Raw genomic sequence first — 10,606 nt, 5'->3', positions numbered from 1 at the left:
GGCAACGAGTATTTTCCTGGATTACACATACATACATGGCAAGACATGTTTGCTACACCATCTCTTATTCAAAACTTGCATGTGGCATACAAAAGGGTGGGTGAGGGGTTTGGGTTGGGTTGGGTTGGGTTGGTTTGGGGGGTGGGGGGGTGGGGGCGGGTTGGCTGTAAATGGGGTTTGGTGGTACCCAGAATGTCTTGACTTGACTTTCTTTGCTGAACCTGTCAAGTTCTTTGCCTTTTTTTTTTGTTTTTTTTTGTTTTGTTTTTGTGTTTGTTTTTTCATGTTACTTAGCCAAGGAAGCAGACGGGCCCAACTTCGAACCCAAACTTCTGGTTGGGGTCCCCAAAGTCAGTCACCATGACATCGACGATCGGAACCTGATCGATTTTGGGAGTATTTATCTCCATCACAGTCTTTCCGTAGCCCTTCCTCGTCTGCAGGGACACAGACAGACAGACAGACCGACAGACAGACAGACAGACAGACAGACAGACAGACAGACAGACAGACAGACGGATTAAAAAACAGAACCAGATGAAGTAACACGAGAACAGCAAGTAAAGTAATTAATAGCAGTATTCTTCACACTAAAGGGAAACAATCACGTTGTTTAACATTAGGGTTAGCCCTGTGTTGGTAGGCAACGGAATAGACCGCCACGCTACCCGGACGCCCTCGTGTTTGATATTTTCTGTATCCACCCAGTGCCAAGTAAACCCACACCGGTTTAGGATAGATGGGTATCTGCTAGCAAAGCCTTACCGCGCATCCATCCGAGAGGGCCTTGATGTATGGGTTATTGTCGTAGGACATCTCCTCATCGTTGGCGCCCAGGAAGCGAAGCGCCCTGTCGTAGCTGTCACTGGTGGCGTCGTGCCACGCTACAGACTGGTGGCAGCTGTAGGTGAAGTTTTGCCTGGCCGAGGCCGTCAGTAGTCTGAGGAAGGTCATCTGTACCATGTTAATTGAGTTGCCCTCCGAATCCACATAGGACAGCTGTGTGGGAGACAGAAGACAGAAGCAGGTTGGAGTCCCAGCGGGTCGAAACTAAGCCCTGCTGTGACCTACGTTATTTGAATAACACGCCGACGCTTAGCAAATCACAACAGGTAATGAGGTTAATCTGATGAACTCTTCATTCTGCCATTCATGACAGGAGGCAGATAACTTTCCCTCTTGCTTATGAGGTAAAACTGCTTGGCATGAAACGGTAGGAACATCGTCCTACCTTTCCCCGAACCTGTAACGCATGTGAAGTGTCCCCTAAAGGCCTTGTTAACACGCCTTTGAAAAACACACATTTATAATTCATCGTTTGGTGGTTGACTATGAATACAAAGCGTGAGCTCGGCGTGAACAGATAAACCATTTGATTAGCGTTCTCAAATGTCATCATGCTGAAGCTTCGCTTGTTTTATTTCAGTCTGCTTTCTCTTCGAGATCCGCAAGCAACGTCGTTTCTGTGGCCTCGCAGCAGAAAGTCAATATTTAAAAACACAATCAGTAACTTTCCAGGTCTTCTTCTGGGGGTGTGGACCTCTAATCTGAGATCTATGATGCAGAATACACACACACACACACACACACACACACACAGGACCAGTCTGCAGCGGTGACTGGGAGACTCTGAACGCACCAGTTCAAACCAACGAGTGTGAACGGGGAAGTTCTCTGCACTTTGTCTTGTGATGTCTTCCAGGGGTTCTGTCACAGTCGCTGTGGTTGATCCTTTCAATCTAGTCTTTCTACAGAGCTACTCATGGGTGTAAAATTACAGAGAGAGGTATGCGGGATGTGAAGTTCAGGTTTTAAATCCCCATCGGAACCTCCATCACGTTCGCTCGCGTCTCATTTCATGGCTACGCAACTTCGCGGTCGTCTCAGGGAAGGGAGCTGATAAGGAAATGTGAGTTTCTGACAGTACACAAGAAAGAGCACACTGTGGCGTGTTGTCAGATGATCAGAGTGTGAGCTGAAAGATCTTATATCCCACAATCCATCTGTACTCACACAACAGATATATCAGCTAGAATAGATGTTTTACAACAAAATACTGATGGTAATACCTATACTCAGCTACATACAGCAGTGAGCATCCTATCTATATATAATACTCATGTACTCATCTTCTGCACAGCCCAGTACACATGTATATCTATGTAGGTGTAAATATGGCCACATTACTCATGTACCTCATGTACGCTGTTTATATGTTCTCCCCCTTTCTCCCCAATTGTACCCAGCCAATTCCCCCACTCTTCTGAGCCGTCCCGGTCTCTGCCCCACCCCCTCTGCCGATCCGGGGAGGGCTGCAGACTACCACCTGCCTCCTCCGGTACATGTGGAGTCGCCAGCTGCTTCTTTTCACCTGACAGTGAGGAGTTTCCCCAGGGGGACGTAGCGCGTGGGAGGATCACGCCGTTCCCCCTCCCCCCCGAACAGGCACCCTGACTGCCCAGAGGAGGCGCTAGTGCAGCGACCAGGACACATACCCACATCCGGCTTCCCACCTGCAGACACGGCCAATTGTGTCTGCAGGGACGTCCGACCAAGCCGGAGGTAAGACGGGGATTCGAACCGGTGATCCCTGTGTGGGTAGACAACGGAATAGACCGCCACGCCACCCGGACGCCCTTATGTTATATGTTTGTATGCATTCACCTCTACAACTCGTCTATGGACTCTTATGTTTGTGTAACACTGGAATTTTACTTCAGGGATTAATAATGTAATACAACCCAGTCCAACAGCTCGTCTGCCTTCCTTTAAAGTTGAATCACAGACAAATAATGAAACACTGCCGACAATGATGTCTTCCTACAGCGTTCTCTTGCCTGTGGAATAATACCAATAATTCTTTGGGGTTACCAATTCCACCTCTGCCTCTTGTTATGCCAGTAAATACTTTATATGTATATTTTTCAGACGCTCAGTTTATCATCTCCACCGAAATGACTTGTTATACTTTCCATACAACTATTTCAGAACTTCACTGGAAACGGCACAAGAAGTTATCAGGTGCTTATGAAAGCCACCACAGGACTCGTAGTCAGTTTTCTGTATAGGCGGTATAAAATCAAATCAAATCAGTTTTATTTGTATAGCCCAATATCACAAATTACAAATTTGCCTCAGTGGGCTTAACAGCAACACAACGTCCTGTTCTTAGACCCTCTCATCGGATAAATATAAACTCATATTTACTTATCAGCTCCTGTAGGAAATAACAGATCTGGAAAACAGAGCACAATGGCCCTCTTCTCAACATGAACCAAGGTGCAAAGAGACGTGTGATGGTTTGTAAATGAGTGAAAAGCAGGCTTTGTGTCAGGGCTCCTCGGATTCTTTTTTCCCTCCTCCAACCAAAATAGTACTAAAACCTAAACGAAACCTCACACATGATTAAAAGCTTCTCCCTTTGACTGGGGTTAAAACACTATCACGTCCATTCACTATGGTGAATCTCTGTGCAGCCGCCTGCCATTTTGTGAAGTGTCCCTGTGCGGCCGTAAAGAACAGAGGATGGAGGAGGAGGTGGATGTGTGGACGGAGGAATCCTTTTAGTTCTGTGTTGAACGAATCGCTCTCTCTCTCGCTCTCTTTTGTGCATTCTGTCCAGGGAAGAAGATGAAAGCAGGAGAAGAAAGGACTTACTATTTTACCACGCTTGAATTCACTGAACCACGACCCAGGGACTTCTTTGGGCCATGAAGATATCCTGACCTACAGAATACAACAAAAAAAATGCCGTGTATTACAGAAGAGAGCATCTTTATGAGCCGTGTGAACAGCAGCTGTCTGCAGACCTTCATTACAGACCACCAAGAGAACATGCAACGAGCATGATGGAAAAGCGTGGTTACAAAGGGCAATGTCAGTTTATCGTATCTTCATTCACACGAGTACGTGTGGATTCACATCCGACTTTTATTTCCCAGTACGAGTTTCATGAACCGACGGGAACGTGAGCCTACATCAGAAAAGGCCTTCCCTCCCAAACAAATTAAACAGCCCCCGCTTTGACAGTTTTTATAAAATATGTGTATTGATGGTTTCTGTGACTGATGCGTTGTCTGTGGCCACGTTTCCGGCCAAGTTTTTTTATGCAAATTTTTGTCTTCTGATTAAAAAAAAGATTGACGGAAATGGCAAATATTGGACCAAAACCCCCCAAAATTGGCATAAAAGCTTGAAAGTTGCCGTGCTCGCCGGAGACGGAGTGACGATTTAAAAAGAGATGCAATAAATTGCAATAGAAAAATCATTTTCTCAACCGGTGATTCAATCACATGGACATACGATATATAACAGGTAGGCTGCCTTTCAGGGTTTGAGTTGCTTAAATAATTTGATGGGAACATGTTTTGTGATGTGTGATTATCTGCTTGAACACGGGACAGAAATGAGACAACTGTGACGTCAGGCCGAATCACGACAGCTGCTCTGTGAAACGTAAAAGGTAGAAAGCAGATGTCACTTACGCCGTTGGACTTCTTATCTGGGTAGATGCACGTCTCCCCCCCGGCGGTGAAGTTGCAGTAGACTTTGAAGGAGTCTCCAGAGCAGCCCTGGTTAGGGTCAATCCAATATTCACCTGGAGAGAAAAAAACCAAACCAATCACAATCACAAACTCAGTCAGTGAAAATAAAAGGCTTGAAACCTTGTTCAAAAGTAACAGTTGAATTTCAAGGTCCCCCATGAAATGATGTTTACACGGTTATGGGAAATTCATCTTGATGGCTTAAACCAAAATAAGCAAGAGGGCCGTTTATTCTGCTAGAACGTGAAGTTCATGCGGGAATTTAGTGGGGAAATAGATAAGCATGTGTACACGTCGGTCAACAAATCAACCTAGAGGAGGCGTATTCCAAAAAGACCTTCAGACTCCAGTATAATGTATGAATTTCCAGGCCTGGAAACTTTGCAGCACTGTCACGACCTCTTCCCAGAAACATTTTAATATCAATTTGGTAGCTGTAATCTGTATTTATAAAAAAAAGTTTCTGTTTCTTCTTCTTCGTTCTTGTGGAATAACCTGCCTGCTGCCGTCAGACGACAGAGTCTGTCGAGTCCTTTAAATCCAAGCTTAAAACTCATCTTTTTGTCTTAACCAACAATTAGTTGCCTTTAAGTTGAGTGCTTCACAATCTGTACTGCACGGCAGGTTGGTTTCTGTCTCAATGAATTTACCAACCACTGTTCTGCCGACCAGATTATAGAGAATAGATTATTGACTATTTTTAACTGTTGTCTTCTCTCACGTCTTTTCTCTCTCCCTGAATGATGTCTTCTCCTTTCTCTTCTTCTGTGTGTGTGAATGGTGTGATGTGAGTCTCCCCCGTGTACACGTGCAGTCTGTCCTCCTCCCAGGTCTCCATGGTAACGGTGGTCACCACCTGGACACTGCTTGGCATCCCCCTCATCACATTTTATTTTTATATATCTTATAAAGCCATAACATTTTGTTCTCCTGTTTTAATGTTATATCCTTGTCGCACTCAGACATGTGACTAGTGTGTTTTTTTTGTCTACATGGTGACGGCGGTCGCGTGGCTCAGGTCCTGTGCTGTTCCGGTGGTGTCTGGACACTGCTTGGCATCCTCCTCATCATATTTTTCAAAAATGTATAATTCCATTATAATTCAATGTTGTATTGTGTAAACACGACATCATTGCACGTTGTGCGTCTTGGGAGAGAGATCCTCCTCTGTTGCTCTCCCTGAGGTTTCTTACTATTTTTTCTCCCTGTTAAAGGGTTTTTGTTTTTTTTAAGGGAGTTGTTCCTTATCCGAAGCGAGGGTCTAAGGACAGGATGTTGTGTTGCTGTAAAGCCCCCTGAGACAAATTTGTAATTTGTGATATTGGGTTATACAAATAAAACTGACTTGACTTGTTTGCTATGTTAGTTTTTGAATATTCCCCTTAAATGACAGAGTCTGTGTGTCATCATAGCGCCACCATCATGAAAATCTGCAATCCATAAGGCATAAGGTCGGTCTGAATGGCTCTCTCACCGACCAGAGGTCACACAGAAGCACTGAGCACATCTTTTCTCTTTACCAGGATGTGGATATTTGCTGTAGACATGAGTTCAGTTACAGCATTCTCACCTACCCATGATATTGGGGGGGGAAAATCATGAGGGCAATATTTGCAATATGTATTTTCAATGTTAAAGAACAACGATGAGTGCATATGTTCAGATTTTAATTTTAAAAGCTCCATTTGCAAGGAATTTATCACTCTTTCAATGATTTGAGTGATTTCGGGAGGGGAAATAAATAAAGTGGTTGTCCAAGCATCCATTAAAATCAGACTAAATTACATTATTTGTTGAATTGCGCTACAATATTTTCCTTTCAGAGTAGTCATATAAAAGCACACCTTGCAAGAGTTTGTTTTCTTATCAGTCAATAAGAGATTATCAGGTAATCAGTAAGAGATTATCAGGTAATCAAGGTTGATTTGCCCGACACTGTATCATCTGCAGTGTGACTACGTCTCACAGTGTTGATTCTGAACAATACATATTGCACAGTCCTAGAGGCAATTGCTCTATAGTGTCACTTCAATTGACTTAAATATATTATTGTTTTCTTTTATTCTTACTTGTTATTTACTTTTATTTTCTATTATTTGGTATTTTAAGGCTGTTTAGTACTTTGGTCAACAGTGGTTGTCTTAAATATGCTATACAAATACATTTTGACTTGACTAACGCAACAGGCGCCGCTCTGTAGTTTTTCTGCGCTCACCATCAGGGAACTCTGGGTGGCAGAGCTGCAGATCTTTGCACGTCCTGGCGGGGTTGTTTTGCGTTCCCATGGGGTACTTCATCCGCTCAATGTCTTGTTTGAGGTTGTTGAGGGAGCCAAAGATGTCCTCCATGCCCTCGCCGTAGTCCATTATGGTGCCTGCTGCGTCTGCCTGCATGCCGATTGAACGCTTGGTCTTCTTGGGCGACTGGATCGGTAACGGCTGGATGACCTCTCCAGGTGGACCCTGCGGACGTGGAGGGGGAAAGGGTTCAGTCGGCATACTGGAAGATTTTGATCAGACGACAGTTTGGGTACAGCTTTGCTCCATGATCCAAAGGGGAATTGTTATTTGAAATAACTTAAGAAAGGGGACAGTGTGCACACACCCAGGCAGACTACTCAGGTGCAAGGCAAAGAATACTTCATTGCAGGGTACAAAGGAGTGAGGTCTGCACACGGTCAAGCTCCCAAAGAAATAGTTTTAGTCTTTTTTTTAAGGCAATGTTTCGATCTGTAAGATCTTCCTCAGGCAGGAGAAACAGGCATTTCTTATGAAGGCAGGAAATCAAACCAAATCATTATCACTTGCTGGTCAGCAAGCAGCACGGAAATCAAACGCCGCAAGATAGCGGTCACAAGATCGTATATAGTACTCCAGAAAACAGAAACACCAGACGTCCACAAATTTTTTTTTTTTTAGATATAATGTTGACATGACAGCATTTGAAACCATATGGTGGTCATCTCCATCTCATCTCATCTCATCTCATCACCGGCCACTTCTCCGGGGTCGGGTCGTGGTGGCAGCAAGCTAAGTAGGACACTCCAGACGTCCCTCTCCCCAGCAACGCCCTCCAGCTCCTCCTGGGGGATCCCAAGGCGTTCCCAGGCCAGATTGGACATGTAGTCCCTCCAGCGAGTTCTGGGTCTACCTCAGGGTCTCCTCCCAGTTGGACGTGCCCGGAAAACCTCCAAAGGAAGGTGCCCAGGACGCATCCTAATCAGATGCCCAAACCACCTCAACTGGCTCCTTTCGACGCGAAGGAGCAGCGACTCTACTCCAAGCTCCCTCCAGGTGTCCGAGCTCCTCACCCTATCTCTAAGGCTGAGCCCAGACACCCTACGGAGGAAACTCATTTCAGCCGCTTGTATCCGCGATCTCACCCTTTCAGTCACTACCCAAAGCTCATGACCATAGGTGAGGGCTGGAACGAAGACTGACTGGTAAATTGAGAGCTTTGCCTTCCGGCTCAGCTCCCTCTTCACCACAACGGTCCGGTATAATGTCCACATTACTGCTGATGCTGCACCAATCCGCCTGTCAATCTCCTGCTCCATCCTACCCTCACTTGTGAACAAGACCCATATATGAACAATATATATGGTGGTCTTTGGTAAACGAACTGACAAGTGTCTAGTTATCAATTCCAGACAGACACCACAGAGGCTTAAATACAAATGTGAACAGGCAGGCAAAGCAGCCTGTAATCACACAACTCCCATCTCCAGTCAGGCTGCTGGCAAATGTAGAAGTGTTGGTCAGAATGAATGGCTCAACAGCAAACATAGTGACGCAGGAGGTGATAGATTTTCGTGTATTGTGAAAAATATTGGTACATTTTGAGTTCAGACCAGTCTTAAGAAATCCTTTCAAGACCCCCATGCTTTGTCTATGAATGCTCCCTAACAGACGTGACCTTCTTGTCAGAGCAGAGACCCCCACATTTCCTATCTTCTCTTCCTGATGGCAATTACACAATGCCACCTCACCTCTAAATGCCACTTCTTTTAATCACCTCCATTCTGCAAACAGTTCAAAATAAAAGGTGTCATTACTTGCAATACCGAAAACGGTATTTATGTGATTAAATGCCCATGTGGCCTTGCCTACACTGGACAGAGTCAGCGCTGTCTAAAACCCCACATTGCTGAACACAGAAGCAGACGACTAAACGATAAAAAAAATCCAGGAGCGGTCCACTTCAATGCATTAAAACACAATCTGTCCACTTTGAGACACATTGGTATTGACCATGTAGCTGCACCTAGATGAGGGGGTGACATTGAGAACATTCCTGTCAGCAGAGACTTTTTACTTCTATACACTTGGCACTCCGTCACCCAAAGGTCTCAGTGTGGACTTTGATTTGAAGTTTTTTTCGTGACTGATTAAGACTGATGACTACCATGTGTGTTAACTGTAAACGATGCATCAGATTTTACCATTAGGCTATGCATTTTTGCAATGACTGTATATATATATTTTTTTTCCTTCTTTTTTTTCCTGTATACTTTTTTCTCTATTAGATTGTTCTTTTACTTGTTGGGGCATGATATAGATGTCCCCCTCCTATGAAATTTGTTGAGCTAGCTCTATCATTGATATAATGTGTGTGTGTGTGTAAAAAAACATATATATGTATAATCCAGTTAGTGACAGCTGATGATTGCTTATGGCATGAAACAGGCTTGTACTGTCTCACAGAAAATTGACTTGACTCACTGGATTATTTTGCTCCTTATTTGTTGAACACTATCCCTAACCTTTTGAGTGTTTCTTTTAACAATGTATATATATATATATATATATATATATATATATACACACACACACACACACACACACACATATATATACACACACACATATGTGTGTGTGAGTTTTTCTTTTGTCTTGTCTCTAAGCATTGTCTTATGATGTGTATACAGACACCTGACTGCAGGTGGGAGTTGTGTGATTATAGGCTACTTTGCCTGCCTGTTCACATTTGTATTTAAGCCTCTGTGGTATCTGTCTGTGACAACGAGACGCTTGTCAGTTCTTTTACCGAATGACCACCATATGGTTTCAAATGCTGTCATATCAACATTGTATTTCAAAAAAGTATTTCGGGCGTTTCTGGTGTTTCCATTTTCTGGAGTGCTATATACGTTCTTGTGACCGCCATCTTGCGGTGTTTGTTTTCCCTTTCTTCTTGCTGACCAGCAAGTGATAATGATTCGATTTGATTTACTGCCTTCATAAGAAATGCCTGTTTCTCTTTCACATTTGCCTGAGGAAGGTTTTAGGGATCGAAACGTTGCCTTAAAAAGAGAATAACACTATTTACTGGGAGCTTAACAGTGTGCAGACCTCACTCCTTTGTACCCTGCAGTATTATGGGAAATAATACATCAACGGCATAATTAGTTGGCGTTTCAGTGACAAACTCAGAAAATGGTGGTCGTAGCAAAACGAGGACTCACAGGAGGACCAGGAGGACCAACCACGCCAGTGTCTCCCTTCTGACCAGCAGGACCCTGAAAGAGACATAAAAGAAGTCGTTTTATCGGAACATATCCAGTATAGCCATACATACACACGTTCTTTTTTTCTCTAAACAGCTGTAACGTTCTTTAGATTCTGTACTTACAGAGGAACCCTTTGCTCCCTTTGGACCTTGGGGACCCTGAACGACAAACAACAGAAGGACTGCCTTAGCAAATGAAGTCATTCCAACAGGGTTAACACACTTTCTCACCAATGGTTTTCAATGACTAATCCATTACTTTTGACTGACTTTTCATGACCACATGAAATTTTTTTTTTTTTTGGAGTGCCAGTCTATGTTTCAAATACTGTATATGAACCCACTATCAACAACTTCAGCAAGCCATACTTTTCCATTTGAAGACACTGATTATTGAAACTGCACTTGTCCAGTATACTACTGATCAAGCTAGCTAGCTAGCTTACTTTGCTCAGTACTTACTTACTGATCAAGCTAGCTAGCTAACTGATAGGAAAGCTAGCAAATGGAGGCACATGTTAGCATACTGAGACAAATTGTCGCACATGCACAAC

The 10,606-nt window shown here is 43.8% G+C and overlaps 1 protein-coding gene across 1 annotated transcript in view; it reads right to left on the bottom strand.

Annotated features, from left to right (window-relative positions):
• Nucleotides 1-290: 290 nt before the first annotated feature.
• Nucleotides 291-10,606, bottom strand: part of col11a1a (collagen, type XI, alpha 1a) — a 142,997-nt gene continuing 132,681 nt past the window's right edge. Inside the window, exons 61-67 of the mRNA XM_056299707.1 lie at nt 10,176-10,211; nt 10,009-10,062; nt 6,760-7,006; nt 4,485-4,597; nt 3,658-3,726; nt 766-999; nt 291-437 (exon numbers count right to left, since the gene is read on the bottom strand). Of these exons, the coding sequence (XP_056155682.1) occupies nt 291-437; nt 766-999; nt 3,658-3,726; nt 4,485-4,597; nt 6,760-7,006; nt 10,009-10,062; nt 10,176-10,211 (900 nt within the window). The remainder of the gene's footprint in view (nt 438-765; nt 1,000-3,657; nt 3,727-4,484; nt 4,598-6,759; nt 7,007-10,008; nt 10,063-10,175; nt 10,212-10,606) is intronic.

Source organism: Lampris incognitus, chromosome 19 (assembly GCF_029633865.1).
Source record: "Lampris incognitus isolate fLamInc1 chromosome 19, fLamInc1.hap2, whole genome shotgun sequence".
Taxonomy (NCBI): Eukaryota; Metazoa; Chordata; class Actinopteri; order Lampriformes; family Lampridae; genus Lampris; species Lampris incognitus.
Note: the sequence above shows the minus strand (reverse complement) of the source record. Positions and strands in the feature narration are given on the sequence as shown.